The 15619-nt window shown below is 43.5% G+C and overlaps 1 protein-coding gene across 1 annotated transcript in view; it reads right to left on the bottom strand.

Annotated features, from left to right (window-relative positions):
- Positions 1–14206, bottom strand: part of PPIL2 (peptidylprolyl isomerase like 2) — a 68146-nt gene extending 53940 nt beyond the window's left edge. The window contains exons 1-5 of the mRNA XM_059485332.1: positions 14119–14206; positions 13981–14030; positions 13496–13541; positions 12826–12888; positions 12625–12676 (exon numbers count right to left, since the gene is read on the bottom strand). Coding sequence (XP_059341315.1) covers positions 12625–12676; positions 12826–12888; positions 13496–13541; positions 13981–14030; positions 14119–14150 — 243 coding nt within the window. The 5' untranslated portion in view covers positions 14151–14206. The remainder of the gene's footprint in view (positions 1–12624; positions 12677–12825; positions 12889–13495; positions 13542–13980; positions 14031–14118) is intronic.
- Positions 14207–15619: the final 1413 nt, after the last annotated feature.

Genomic DNA, 15619 nt, shown 5'->3' with positions numbered 1-15619 from the left:
AGCAGGGACCTCTGATGAAAGTCATAAAGCCAGCAAGCCATTCTGGCAAACAAGCTCGGTGCCTTTTCTGAAATAACTGTAATTTTCCTTTTACTCAGGAAACGTGCAGCACAGCTCACATGACAGCCAGCAACAATAAAGAGAAACAGAGGCACAAGTTCTCTGGAGAGGCACTTGGGGTAACAAAGGGAGTTCCAGGAGGGATTTTCAGCCACTTAACCCCCAGGTAACAATTCCACTGAGCAGGGAACTGAGGTGACAGCCAAGGCTGGGATAATGTTCTCCAGCTCTAGAGAGGACACTCCAAACATCAGAAGCATCTATGGCATTTCTCTGCTGCCCTCTCTCTGGAAGGGTTTTCTAACATGGGAAGAGCAGAGCTGTGGGGCTGGCAAACATTTCTGGACAATCAGGCTGCTCCTGTCCTGCAGCCTTCCCTAGGACATGGAGGCTGCACACACACCCAAAATAAGAGTGAGCCAGGCCCCCCAGTCATTCCATGGCACCAGTGTGTGATTTGGGTACATCACTGGCAAGACAGGACACATCACAACCTGGGTGACCTCACCAGCACAGCCCACCAGGACGGTCAGGTGGTGCTTGACTGTGGCACCCAGCTGGAGATGAAACAAGCTGCAAGGCTGAGTCAGGATTGAGACTTCTAAAAAACAGAGCCTTTGATTGTATCAGCTGTCAGAGACAGTTTCACAGCCAAATGGATCCTTAAAAGCACACACAGCACAGGCCTTTTAAAAGAAACAATCAGTTCTCTTCTCAAAACACGCACCTGAAGAGATTAGGGAGGTTTTTATAACCCAGACAGCTCCTTAGAAACAGCTACAAGTGGAGATCTGCCAGCCCTGGTGCCAACACTGCTACTTCAATCATTATGGAAAAAAAAAACAACAAAGAAAAGTGTGAAACTAAGTTAGTGGGCTTTCTGTGCCTAATCAAAATTCATATTCTTGGTTTACAGAGTACATGTTATGACAGCTGGACTAATTCGTTTATAGGAAGGCGCTTCTCAAATTGCTCTCAACCAACTGGCAGGCTCATTTGCTGCCAGAAAGGTAACCAGCTCTCTAATTTATTAGCAGGAAGAGCAATGAGAGCTAGTAGGAGAAAAAAGAGGCCAGGTTTGGTTATATTTAGTTATGTGATAGAAGACCAGTACCGCTGCTTTTCCTTAAGTGGATTTCAAAAAAAACCCTCAAACCACTCCAATATCTGCCCACTGCTGGGGTACAAAGAAGGACAGCAAAGGCAATGGCTGCAAAGGCAATGGCAGTCTGAAATGCCTAAGTGAATGCAGAGCTTTAATTATTTATCTTTTTACAAGAACAAATTTATCAAAGAAGTAGTAGGGGAACTGCAGCGTTGCCAAAATGAACATCTGATCCTGGACAGATCTGTTCAACCTAAACAACTATTAACACAAAGCAGCATCCATCTGTACACATGTTGTGCAACAGCCCAAAAATTATGTTTCAGAAAAAGCTTCTTTACAAATACAACCACTGGAAAAATTAATAATTGCAAGGTCCTTAAATTATCCTCCTGGCAGATCTGAGCTATGCCCAAAACACATAAGCATCTTTAAAAAAAAATGAAAACAGTACTGTAAGAAACAGTTTAGCATGACTGAAGATTCAGATTTATACTTTGACAAAAATGTCACAGAAAAGACAGACTAACTGCTGTGCAGACTTTAAAGGTAGCAAAAGCTGCAGTGCACTTTTCATCTGTCACCCTATGATGTATTGTTAGAAGTGCTGTCAAGTCCTTGGACTCTCACTCTGTGCCCAGGTAAACAGTATGGTATTTCAGGTCATATCTTTCCATAATATGGAAAAAGGTTATTTTTCAGCCTCAGTTACTCATGGTGCATCAGCTGCTTGTGCTGGATCTGCTCCCTACAGAGAGCAGCACTTACACAGTCTTATGTCAACAGTAAATAAAAAACCAGTGATTGTCATACAGGAGCTGAAATACTGCCTGGAGTGAGAACTCTGTAGTGAAGGGCTGTATGAATATTACAAACTTTTATTGCCACAGGCTGGCCTTCTATCAGGCCTCTCTTGAAGAAGTGACCTGGGCTTGTCAACTCACACCCTTTGGAGCAGCTCCTTCAGCTTGCGTGGCAAGGTAAGAGGGGGATTTAGGGTTTGTCAAAGAAAATCTTTGGAGCCTCAGAACAGCAAAACCAGATGATGATGTGCTACAAAGGATTGCTCAGGGCCCAAGACCAGGCTACAGGACCTGGCCACTGCACACAGAGCAGTCACAAAGGAGAGAGTCCACAACCAGGACTGCCAGGAGGTTCAGTTTTGAAACACCTACACATTACCCAGGAAAGTGTAAAAGGACAGGATATAAGCAAACTGTGTAATATCATTTTTTTCTTCTCAAGTTCTTCATTTCACACGAAAACAGGATTATTTTGCATGTGGGTGAATCTCCTTTTATTTATTCTCCATCAAAAGTCAAAGCTTTCCAAGCACCATCACACAGTTTGTTGCCATGGCAATGACCGTTATGCCACAAATGGGCGCCGATCTTCACAGGAAGAGACAGCAGGAGTGAATGAATCCTAAAATGAGTTAAAGTACTTGTTTTCATGTATTTTTTATTATTAATAATCCTTAAGAGAGAACAAATATTGCATACATAGCTCAAGTTCAAAACTATTTTCAACCTCAGTTTCCCTGACACACACCCACCATCCAGTTTCAGCCACGCTCCAGTTAAAAAAGCAAGAGGAAAAAAAGTGTTTATTAAAAACACTTGATCTAATTAAATTCTAAATTCCTAATAACAATGAAAAGGCCACAAGCATCTGCCACTTCCCTTAAGCAGAAATAAGAGCCGCATATTCCCTTCTAAAAATATTTTATGCAGAAATACTGGAAAGCAGACGCATTTCATGGCACGTAGTGCCAGCTGCTCCACAGCAAGGAAGGGCTAAAAAAAAACAAACGCAAACCCGTGCGAGCTCTTTTCTCAGCTGACTCCTCTCTCACAGGCACACTTCCACACAGGCAGCCAAGGCTACTTTTGGCCATGACCTACTTTCCTGCGGCAGCGAGCGGCCCCGGCGCCTGCGCGCGCGCCGGTGTCAGCTGACAGCGCTGGCCCTGCGGGATCCCAAAGGGCAGCAGCCTCTATTGCCAGCCAGGCTGGGTGATGGACGAGCCACGGGGGTCAGTGGGGCACTGTGGCAGCTCCGGATGGAACACGCCCATTGTTCCCAATGAAATCATTCTCTGCCATGGCCGCCTGTCTCATGCAGATATGACCTACAATCCCCACGCAGCAATTAGTTACACTCGCTGAATCCCTTTGGTCTGGGCCTGCACGTTCTTCTTGCTAATAAGGTTCTGACCCTGCTGGATATGCACCAGCCCAAAAAGCAATCAAAAAGGGCTCCACTGATTCTCTATCCACACATGGGCAGAGCTGGTGACATGAGCACAGGCTGTGTTTAGCAAAGACAGACCTTCCCACCCTTCCAACAGCAACTGAGTAAGTGTTCAAATGTTCAGACTTGGGGATTGGACCCCCTGAGCAGACAAACTGAACAGCCTCTCTCAGGAACACACAAAAATCCAGGGAAGCTGGTATTGGGGTTCTGTGGCCAGGTTTTGGTAGTGGGGGGCTACAGGGGTGGCTTCTGTGAGAAGCTGCTGGAAGGTTCCACTGTGTTCAGCCAGCTGTAGGATGGACAATCAGAAATGGTGCTAAGGCAGCTGGAATAACCCGTCTGGGAAGAAAATCTCTCCTGGCCCTTATCTCAACCCATGAACCCCCAGTGACATTTTCTCTCCTCTGTCCAGTTGTGGAGGGCAGTGAGAGAGGGGCTCTGATAGTGCCTGGGGTCCAGCCAAGACCAACACACTACACAGGGAAAAATTAATGTGTCACATCTGAACTGGCTGATAACATGAGGTCAAAAACCATTCAGAGCTGGCATGGCCATTTGATGGTTTTTCATCCCACCAAAACAAGAAACACAGAGTTACCTCAAGGAGAAGAGAAAGCCAGAACAAATACTAATATTGAAATGCAGTGTTGCCTACCAATTACCAAACTTAGCAACAGCAAATGAACTTTGTATTACATTCCTTGTTCCTTTAAAGATGAGACCTGTTACATGTAACTTTACATACAGCTTCCCATTTTAAGAAGCCCCCTCACAATTTCCCTTGCTATAAAATCTCCCCAAGAAAGTGGGGCATGAGTTCAATGAATAGTACTGGAATAACTCCATGTGTAATGTTACTTATTTCAGATTTTTAAAATGGATTTAAGATGATAAAGGGCATTGGAAATCCTCAAGCGTACACATAAGGGTTTGCAACTGGAAACAGCAGCACTGTTTTAACAAAATAAGCCTTCTATATGTATTTTAACAATCCATTAAAAATTTGGGGTCAGCAGCCAAAAGGCCAGAACAGTCTCACAATTCCAGGTATTATTTCTATGTTTAATTCAACAACAAAAATGCTCAATATTTTTCACAGCTGCCTACCTAATGCTAAAAAGATACCCTCAATTCACATTCTTGGATGAAGCTGCTGTTTAACTGCAGTCTTCATGTACTGCTGAGCTAGATTGGAAATGAACACAGAAGATCCTTCATTACACACTTCTAGATCACTGTATTTACATATTTAAAAGTTAATTAAACTGACACCATATGGTCACCAAAGCCTTGTCCAGAGAACCATAAAGATATGCTTGATAACACACATGGTTCACAGATATCAGCAATAATGCTGCTCTATCAAAGAGCACATTAACAGAAATTACCATGAGAAAAAGACATGTAGCTGCACTGCAAGTTCAAACCTGCAGTCCTAATTCAGTCAAAAGTCTACCAATCCAGAGATCCACAGCCAAATACAGCACAGTTAAAGGAAAATAAAGCTTTGCAGAAGCACCAAAAATCTAGTCTCCAATTTTAGTGAAAAACAGGCAAGCAAAGATCTGTGGGAAACCTCATGCTGCATCTCATTTAAGGCTAGAGCGCTTCACAGCTGCTAGTTTTTCAAGTGTCACAGTCACAGAATCCCATCCAATGTGCACACTTACATCAAAACACAGAGAAAGGAAAAGGAGAGACCATCTGTTCAGTCTGTAAAACCTAGATGTAAATACTTTTTTTTCTGTAAGGGACATAATGCATTAGAAATAATGGTAGACACGTTTATCTGCCTGTGCCCAGAGGTGAGTTACTGGATCAAACACTGCCCATCACCACCAGAGTCAGCAAGGTGTGAAGGAGGAACAGCAGCTTGGCCAGTGACTCATGACACTGGAGGGTTTTAAATGTCTTTTTTTTGATAAAGCACTTGAAGAGTAAGTAGAAGCAAATCTCATCTTCTTTGCCCTCACTGTTTCCCAAAGATACAGGGAATTGAAAAATAAATCCCCTTTTTAGGACAGATAAAGGCTAACTCTTAGTAGCGCTGGGTGCACTACTGTAAAACACACAAACAACTCGGGAAAAGAAAGAACCAGCTATCCACACAAAGGAGAGAGGGAAAGTTTCAGAAAACCCAACAAAAGAAGGAGTTATCTGTCAGAACATAACTCAGTGGGATTTTCATCCCCTTGATCACCCCTGTGCTTTATGACCATTTCATTATGCCACGTGACTTTGCGGTCACTCCTCAGGGCAGAAACCATGTCCTCATATGTTTCCATCCAGGGGCCTTGAAAATTTATGGTCACTAGTCAAATATTAACTCGTTTAGACTGTTGACTAAAAGCTAATAATTTCTGAGGCCAATGAGGTAAGACGACATGGCTCAGTTGCTGCATATTGAAGAATTCAGCTCGTTCAAAGTGGATTCTGGGCATTTGAGCAGCAGCCTGTGTCTGCTGCCCCAGACAAAAATGCACCTGGAGAGAGATGCTTAATGACAACAGCTGTAACCACCCGTGTCTGAAAGGAGTCTGCTGCTGCCCACAGAAATACAGGCAGCAACATTTAACTGGAAACAACAAAACAAAGAGAAAAGGAAGAACTACTGCTCATTCTGGCTAACTCTAACTTGTACCTGCTTCTGAAATGACCCAGACTACCAAAAGAAAACACAACAAATTCTCATTTTCTCAAAGCACCCTTCCTGTCTCAACACATACACACTGAAATGGTTTTTGGTTTTACACTATCATGTGTAATATATCAGACATTATCAAAGTATTTCAGGAAGAGATTAGAAAATATTCCCACCACTGTACCAGGCATTCACACAGCATTTACTGTGTATGATTGAGATTAACTCTGTTCAAAGAAGATATATTAAAATTTAACAGATGTGGAGGAGAACCATGACCATGTAGGGTATGGAGAACTTAAAGGCATGAAGAACATCTGACAGGAAAATACAAGTCTCAACAACAGAATGTCAAGAAAGCATTAATTCTGCCGTGCAAAACACACAGCTGTAAACACTAACAGAGAGAAGCACAATTCTGGCACCAATACAAATGAGACTAAGCTGGTCAAACCCAAAATTTACAGAAGATATGTATCAGATGAAAAACCATCAGCAAAAACTCTCAGCAGCCATAGCAGGCAAAAAGCAAACACTGGTTCAAGACAGAGCACGCAGTTTGCAAAGCAGACTGAGAGAGGCAAAGACCTCAGACAGTCTCCCAGTTTTCTGTTCCTGATCATTTCACTCCTCTTTCTGCAGCACATGAAAACCAAGATGGATTTGTCTGAATCATTTTTCAACAACAAAGCTTCCCTTGGCTTTATTTCTGTAAGCTTTGTTCTCTGTTCTGTAATAAGCTATTACTCACCCAGAAAAAAACTGTATTTCCACCCCACACTGAAACTTTTCTTACAAATAAACAAGGAAAAAAACCTCATTTCAAATATATAGGGAAAATATGCTAAGTTAAATAAAAGGCAAAAAAAGGGGGCAATTGACATTTAAACTTCTGCAATATCTGAAGACCTGAGTTGCATCAGACAAATTAAGAAATATACTTTGAATTTCAAAGCTGAAGATGTGCCAGCTTCTTCTGACATGTATGTGAAAGGAGTTCTCTAGAGAAAAATTAAAATTCTCATTTATACATCACTCATATTACACCCAAATGAGACCTGAAGTTACCAATCCACCTAAATGATCACTCATTTCCAAAGCCCCTAGGAGAAAACACAGCAGACTACTTGGATTTCAGGTGCTGTGCTCTGCTGTTGAGGAAAAAACAATGTGAGAGGGATATGACTCACTCCTGAGCTCTACATAATGAAAATTATCTCAACTGGTCAAACTATTTAGCTCTTAATTAGACAGTCCCAGACTCCAGATATGGAGTGATGTGGACACAGCCTGCCTGTGGAAGTCTCCACAGCATTTTCCTGCTGGTATTTTGTACCCAGACAAAAGATGAAAATGCTCAAATTAACACAATCTCTTTGGAAACAGTAAATGAAGAAAACTTCTCAAGACAAAAAGATGAGAAAGCACAAGGAAAATCTGACTCCTGCCTCAACATGCCATTTTTAGATGATCATCAGAATCGTGGGGTAACATTACCAGCAGGTTACAGAAAGGTCTCAACAAACACTCTGAAAATGCATCCCACTGCACATTATCTATGGCTATTGCATTCTCCTGACAGTGTACACTGCTACACTGCCCTGAAAGAGGGCACCTTCAAACCACAGGGTTTTGGCTAATGACATCCATTATTTGCTGCTCATTATCTAGAAACACACCTGGAACAACACAATTAAAGCAGCAATCTGCAGTAAATTACCTCACAGACCATATGAACTGAGTTAAAAGCCACTGTCACTGTTGATTTAGCCATTAGGGTCACATGAAATTGGAACTTGTCCTCCTCCCAGTTGAGGCCTGAGATTGGTTCCACTTGACTCAGAGTTCCATGAGTTTTGTCTGTGACTGTGATCTCCACACCTCTGACTCAGTCATGTGTGAAGCTCATCCAACCCACTTTCAGGAATCCATTCCGAAAACACAGGGACCCTGCACTGGTTATGTGACAGAGTTGGAAAGCAATTTGTAGTGAAACATAAAGTCCTGGCTAGAACTTAAACTGTAGTTTAGTACCTGTTCCTGCTTGGTATTTCCCACATTGCTCACACACTACAGTTTCTTTATTCAGAATATTGCAAAAGTAGAAAAAATACCTAAGCCCTGTTTCTCATTATGTTCACTCCCCAGGTGAAGAAACAATTATCAATGTTTTCTATTTCTATCTCTATGCTTTCAAAATACAAACATGGTAAAAACACTTCTATGTTTAAGGAGTTTCACCTTTGCTCCAGTTTCTGCATCCTTTTTAGACAGGATTTCCCTTACTTAGATAGCCAAAGACTTTTTTAGTGCATTTAAAAAAAAACATTGCAAGGTTGTTTGTTCATTTTTAAAGTTTACTGTTTTTAACAAATCAAGTTTACTGTTTTTAACAAATCAACAGTAAAAGAAGCAATTTTTTCATATCCTCTTCATTAAACCAGGTCAGCAAGCTTCACTGCAAAACTGATTTCTATGGGATCTATGAAACTCACTGAAATCTACTTGATCAAATTGAAAAGAAATAATGATTTCAACAACAAAATGAAGTAACAATAGCCATCAGCATTTGGAAGATAAATTTACTTAAGGAATGTATTTGAGAATGCTTTCCCAAGTTTTGAAACAACAGATGTAGTTGCAATTTTCTTCTTTTGTGGGTAAGGAGTTACAGGTTTTGAAAGTGCCTGTAATTATTATGGCAAGCATCATCTTACCGACCTTACTTCAAACAAATGATTGAAAAAAGGGCACTGTTTACATTCCTAGTGAGCAGTGCTGGAGGGAGGAGGTGTCCACTGCAGGCTGTCACTGCTGCAGGGCATTGCAGGTACAAGCTCTCTGGTGCTCCCAAAGCCTGGATCAGACAGGCTTGCTGCAGGAGCCAGGCACCTGTACTGCCACTATTTGATCAGGTTAGTCATAATTTCACCCCAAGTCAGCTTCATTTGGTAAATACAGGATTAAAGGGTGTGGGAGAAAAATAGCAAATATTTATACTGTACACAGAGCAAAGCTCTGTGTCCAGCTCTCTCTTTTTAAAAGGCAGATGTCTCACTGGGAAAAGCCAGGGATTTTTAGCCTTCTGACTCCAAAGCTGGTTCTCATTTTCCATGTCAGTGGCTCTGCTTTCTATTACTTCATCATATGCACCAGACTCCTCTTTATGGTTATCTTCAGAGGCAGACCAAGCAAAAGGCTTTTCTAACATATAGAAAACACTAATAAAAAATTTCCTTCTTAACACAGTGAGAAGCTAAAACCTTGTGATGCTGAAGAAAATACCCTCTCTGGCCTGCAGGTCTGGATCCCAACCTTGCACAAGACAGGGCACAACACAAATTCTGCTCTGCCTCATTCAGACCACAAATGGGACTCTCAGTCTCATAAATCCACCACACAGCATCTTCAGGTCTCCCAACCTGACTCATAGGCCAGGCTAAATTAACTGGACTCAATCAAATTAACTGGCTTTCCAGTGTCCAAAAGAGTTAAATTCCCAGAGAAAAGGAGGAACCAGGGACAAAGACAGTAACTACTTCTGAGCCAAGGGAAGAGAGATATTTGCCCAAGGTTACAGGGGCTGAAAGTACAGCCACAACAATCTGGCCTGCCCACACACAGTCAAAATGTCACTGAACCAGAGTGGAAAAAATAGGTATTGACATCAGACACATTACAATGAACAGGAGGAAAAATAGCTCAGCCCACATATAACATATCCATGCAACAAAGAAAACCAATTTTCCTTGAAATTCCTGTCAAAAGGCATGCTGATCTGTCATCTGTTCATGCTTGAGATTCCAAGCAAGCAGACATTCTCTGGCCAATCTCACTCCTTGAAACAGGTACCCTGAGCCCAGCTGGCTGCCTCGTGTGGCCATGCTGGTCAGGCTGTCAGAACGTCACTACGTGAAACCTCCTGGCAAGCCTGCAACTCTCTGCAAGCCCAAGAAGCCAAAGTGCTGCTGTCATAAAAAGGAATGAGCTAACTATCACTTTCCACTTTCTTTTGTGCAATTTTAGTGTAAGGATAAGCCAGGGCAGTGTCCTGACAAAGCTGACAGAAAAAGTAAGCGAGACAATGCCAACTGACAGACTCTAGTTCAGCTGTGAGAAATGCACTGCTTCTTCCAAAATTATTGGTGTAGCAGTAAAACAAGCATTTTTTACCACAATGCATTGTTAAAAAGGGAGGAGGGGAATAAATCTAAAGTTATTTTCTAGAATAGCTCATGGTAAATTTTAGACAAAAGTCAACAGTGATTTGCATTGCAGCATTTCTTGAAAAACAAAGGCTGGTCCAATAGCTTAGGATTCAGAAGAGTCCTTGTAGATCAGTTCACAGACATCCAATTAATAAAAGACTAGCCCAGTCCTACCCCCTGGAGCACAGCAGAGATAAATATCTTAATGACTGCAGGGCTCTCCAGTTCTCCACTGAGGGCTCCACTTCAGAAACAAGGCAGAGCTAGGGAGTGCCAGGAGTGCACCATTAACCCCCATTTCCAAGTATCTATTGACTTCTCTAAAGCATCTGTCCTACAGCAAACCACAATTAGAGAAGTACAAGCCACAAAGGGTTTCATGACTATTTTTTACTTCAAGACAAATAAATGCAAAATTTCTCCAGAGCCTCTTCACCAACCTGTGCAAAGTAACTCCATAAGTCAGTGTACACAACATGGCATTGCAGCTCATCTGGCTCAATTCATTTCCAAATAAACCCAGAGTCCTGAGTTTCCCCAAGTCACCAATTCATTACAGAAGATACTTTCTGGTTTCCATGAACAAGGTGCACAGGGAACAGAGGGTGCACATACAGTGACTGATTCAACAGAGGACAGAACAGTCCAGAGATGCATAAGCTCAATTCACTGACTTCCTCTGCCCCTACCCAGCATTCCTATCCCATTTCTGCCCAATGCCACCCCACTCTTCCAAAAACCTGAGATACCTCTCTGGGACACAAAGTCTAAATCACAATCCTTCTTTCAACCCCACTTTTCAACTTAAGAGCTCCACAGAGCTGAATCAGCAGGGCTGTATGCTGTTCTGGAGAACAAGTGTCCCCTTTTTCTTCCATCTCATCTGGAACACCTTGGTCCTGTGGAGGAGAGAGCTGTACAGCACCAGCCCACCACAGAACAAGAGGAGGGAAGAAAGGGCTCCCAGACAGTGACACAGAGCAAAAGGAAGAAGCACAAGTCTGGTAAACTAACAGGCCTCAAGGCCTGACTTCATTTAAGTATTTATGGTTCACCAAGTTTATTGTGCACAATCTCCCTCTCTCCCCATTACACAACACAGTCAGGCACATTACACTTCTTGCTTAGTATTTACTTGAAGCAATTTTAAACCACATCATGGTTCACAGTCTGCAATGAGCTGCTCTGAGTGAAAGAAACTGATCTGGTAACACCCAAAACTCCCAACCAATGCAGAAAGCAGCAAGGTGGTGAGAGGCTGGCAAAAACAAATGAAATAGCTGTAATTTCATTCCTTCTCAACACACACTGGCCTCTACATGTGTGAAGAAAGACCTTCAATCACCTCACCATTGCACAAACACACCTGAGGGAAGATAATCAGGCTGTTCATGTTTAGAGTTTGGAATGTTACACCTGTATTTGGCTTTTCCTCGTATCTGTGTGACGGAAAAATCTTTAATCGAACACAAGATCTCAGCCCAGAGGCAGCGGCAAACCTCCCCAACCCTGGGCAAGGGCTGCCACCCAGTGCCTACAAAAGTAACTGCACGCACTGAAACAGAGGAAACTTCAGTTGCTCAAGCAACAGTTCCTGCTTAAAATTTTCCTCTGTGCCCTCATAAACAATGTACTTTACACATCAGAAAAAAGATAATTCGAACAGGGAAATATTTCCTGTACTTCATGTTTATTCAGTGTTTTACCATTTCATGCTGCTACAGACAGTAATCCCTTCATAATTATCATTTATGCAGAAAAAGGGGGAGGAACCCACAAAGTGGGTGAACCATCATGACAGAAGCTTTCTGAAATACACTGTCAGGACAACTCAGAAGATTTTGTAGTGCAGGCTTACCATTCACAATATCATCTATTAATGTCCTTAAACTGCATGATGCCAAATATCCTTTGGGTTAGGAAACATTGCTGTAAATCTAATCCCAGAGGGAGAGGTGTGAGCCCCTTGCCCTGCAGGAACCAGAATTGTGCTTATATGAGACAGCAGGAGAGTTTTCCATCAATGACCAGTCAGGCTTTCTGGGCAGCACCAGCATTAACAACAGTTTGTATTTCCCTCTGTACAGATGTTCATTATGCCACAGCTGGAAGGCAGGCAAGATACTCTGAGAGTTCACACAAATGAACCACTCACCTCTGCCCCATTTACAACCAGATCACAAAAAATAAATAGAGGTAACGCTTTCCTTTCTTCCACACATCTTCAAAACTGCACTCCCATTCAACTTCATTTTGCTTTCACTGAGGCATTTTTGTTTCTCTAACACATTAAATAAAAAACTGAGCATAAAGAAAGCAAAGCCATCCAAGTGAATCCACCCATCATTACTTACTTCTCCTGTGATTGGATTGGTTCCATATTTCTTTATCCAAGGTACAATGCTCCTGAAAAGAGAAGGGATAAAGTAACTCATGACAAGCACCATCAGAAACCTCTACTGATGGCCATGACTGTTTTTGCCAACTTGCTAAGACTACATTATGATTACACAGCTGTAACACAAAAATAAAGCTAAATACAGACAGGAACTTACAGGATGTCAAAGACTGTCCCATCTGGTGTGCAAACTGGGTACTCAAATGGCTGCAGAGACAAACTAGAAAAAAGAGAACACAACCTTGTTAGCAAAACCAGGTGGAAATCATGATGTAACTGGCAATCACACAACAGGGGATGCTCCCATAGTCCTGGCAGCTCTGAGCTCACAGGTGTGGAAGGCAACGTCCTGCCCTACCCAATCTACAGGGATTTCTAACTCACTTCTACCAACTCTCCTCCTTCACTTCTGCACTTCAAGCAGTAAACTCTAAATAGAAAAAAACAGCAGAAATATTCTTCAATCTACCTTAATTTCTATCTTAGTAAGGTGAGTGACTGACCAAACATATTCTGAGCAGGGACAAGCAGATTTGAGCCCTGAGGACACAGATTTGGAAGGCTGGGACGTACACAGTAATTGTTCTGCATTATTTCATCACTTGTGCATCCTTTCAGCCATCAGCTCCAACCTCTGCAAACACTGATCACGGGTCATGCAGACTCTGTTTCAGTTCTTATTCAACTTTTTCTTGCTACACTACTGCCACAGCAGGCACAAGGCAATGAAAGTAACTACCTCAGAAGAACACGGTTTTAGTTCAGTGTCAACAGAGTGATAAACAGGTGTGTCATTAAATAATGATAATGTAAATTTGTTGTCTTACCTGCAGTGATCAAATGATAAACGTCTAAAATTGGTTCGTGGAAGGTCTGTTTATGGAAAAAGAAAACCCACACAACAAATTTTAATAAATACATAGTATTCTGGATAATCAAGAAACATTTGAAAGTTACATATTGCTACATAACCCGTGGTAAGTTACTGATGACAAGGATAAATACCCTAAAGCTTGCGAAACTGTAACTAACATTTCCGAACTGACACTACACTGCCGGAAAACCTTCAAAACAGAGCTGTGACAGTCGGACAGCGCTGAGTTTAAATGTGATAATTAAAGCTCAGGCCCTGCCCCAGCAGCGGGCACAGTCCCGGTGAGGGCGGGGACGCTGATCCGGCACAGACGCGGCCGTTCCGAGCACCAGAGGGCTGAGGGCTCGGAGCTCGGCCCAGGTCTCTGAGGGAGCGGCCCGCCCCCCTTACCCTTACCCTTACCCTTACCCTTACCCTTACCCTTACCCTTACCCTTACCCGCTTTCTTGCCGCCGTAGAACTGCGTGTACTCGGCGCACGTGATGTACCTGCGAGACAGGAGGGTCACTGAGCACAGCACAGCCACGGCCCCGCACAGCCCGGCCCCCCGCGCTCCCCCCCGCGCCCCCCGCTCACATTTTGTCCTTCTGGTGCTGTCGCTTCCCCATGGCGGCGGCTCGGCCTGCCCGGCCTGCGCTGCGCCTCAGGCCCGGCCGCGCCTTCCGCCGGGTGCGCCGGGGAACGGCCGCGGTGCGGAAACAGCGGCGGCGGCAGGCGCGTTCCGGGCCGCGGGAACAGGCCGGGATAGCCAGGGATGTTCAGCCTGAGACCTCAGCGCAGTTTCCAGGGCTGCCGCTTCACTAAAACATGTTTTCTGGCCTGGAATTGAAAATCTTTGTGTTCCTGGTCTGTTGGGCAGGGATAGAACCTCCCAAGAAAAAATGGGTAGAAAAACCTACTTGGTGTCTTAATATGGATACAGCTCTTCACAAAAATGTATTTCAGTGTCTCTTCAAAGACTTAATGACAAAGAATTTGCTGCCCCTTAGGAATGGCATGACCAAGGCCGAACAGAGGATGAGCACAGCCCTGATCCCTTGCTTTTAGCAGGAGGAAACCACCAGTTGTCCTGGAGCTTTCACTTATCAAACGCCTCCAATCCACTCATGCTCCTTTTTTCTTTCCTGGTTAAACCATCACCCTGGCACTGCCCACACAGAGCCACTGGAGTGACACCCATGGAAGTGGACAGTCAGACTGCACTGACTGCACCAGGCTCCCATAAAATGAGTTCAACTCCTGTTTCAATTCCATCAGCTGGTCCTTGGCTGCAGCCATGAGCACAAGGCGAGCACATCCTGCTCTGTTTGCAGGGGCTTATATAAATGATTTCTGAGAGTCCATGACTCCATGTTGTTATGGCGCTCCTCTGAGGAACAGAGTACTTGCTCCCACCAGTGTAGTCTAACTGGCAACAGCAAATGAATGATTTACAATACTACAACTGGTTCTCACTATCAGACTCTTTGGCCACAGCAGCACAGCTACTCCTTGTCCTGGCTGAGGGGGAAGGATGTTGTTTGTAAGATGTTTAGGGAAGAAACTGCCCTTTTACAAGGGTTTAAATACACTTAATCATTACAATTCTCTTACTCAAAAACATTTCAAAGCAAGGCACTCAGGTGCATCTAAACAGCAGGGCCTGCAAAGAACCAACACCTTCACTTGCTCCTGTCGCAGCACCAAGTACACTCTGGGAAAAGAAAACAACCTGATTTATTTTCAGTGGAATTCCAAAGGCACTCCACAAGGAACACAGCCATAACTGCAGAAAGCTCCCTCCTTGCTGCAGCGCAGGCACTCTGCTCAGTGTGAGGGAGCCTGCTGGCTCTGCCTGAGAGGATGAACATTCCCTGAGAGGATGAGCACTCCCACAGCTCCTGCTCCCTCAGCTGAGATGGGCTCCAGGGGCAAACACTGGAACTGTCCACAGACATCACCAGCACTTGTCTGATCGTGCTTTCTGAGGAAAGATCATCCAGACAAAATTATTTATTTCCAGACACATTACCGTGATTCAGCCTGTGTTGACATTTCTGGAGATGCCTGTGCTCTTTGCAATAATTCAAGACCATGC

This window comes from Ammospiza nelsoni, chromosome 18, assembly GCF_027579445.1.
Source record: "Ammospiza nelsoni isolate bAmmNel1 chromosome 18, bAmmNel1.pri, whole genome shotgun sequence".
Taxonomy (NCBI): Eukaryota; Metazoa; Chordata; class Aves; order Passeriformes; family Passerellidae; genus Ammospiza; species Ammospiza nelsoni.
Note: the sequence above shows the minus strand (reverse complement) of the source record. Positions and strands in the feature narration are given on the sequence as shown.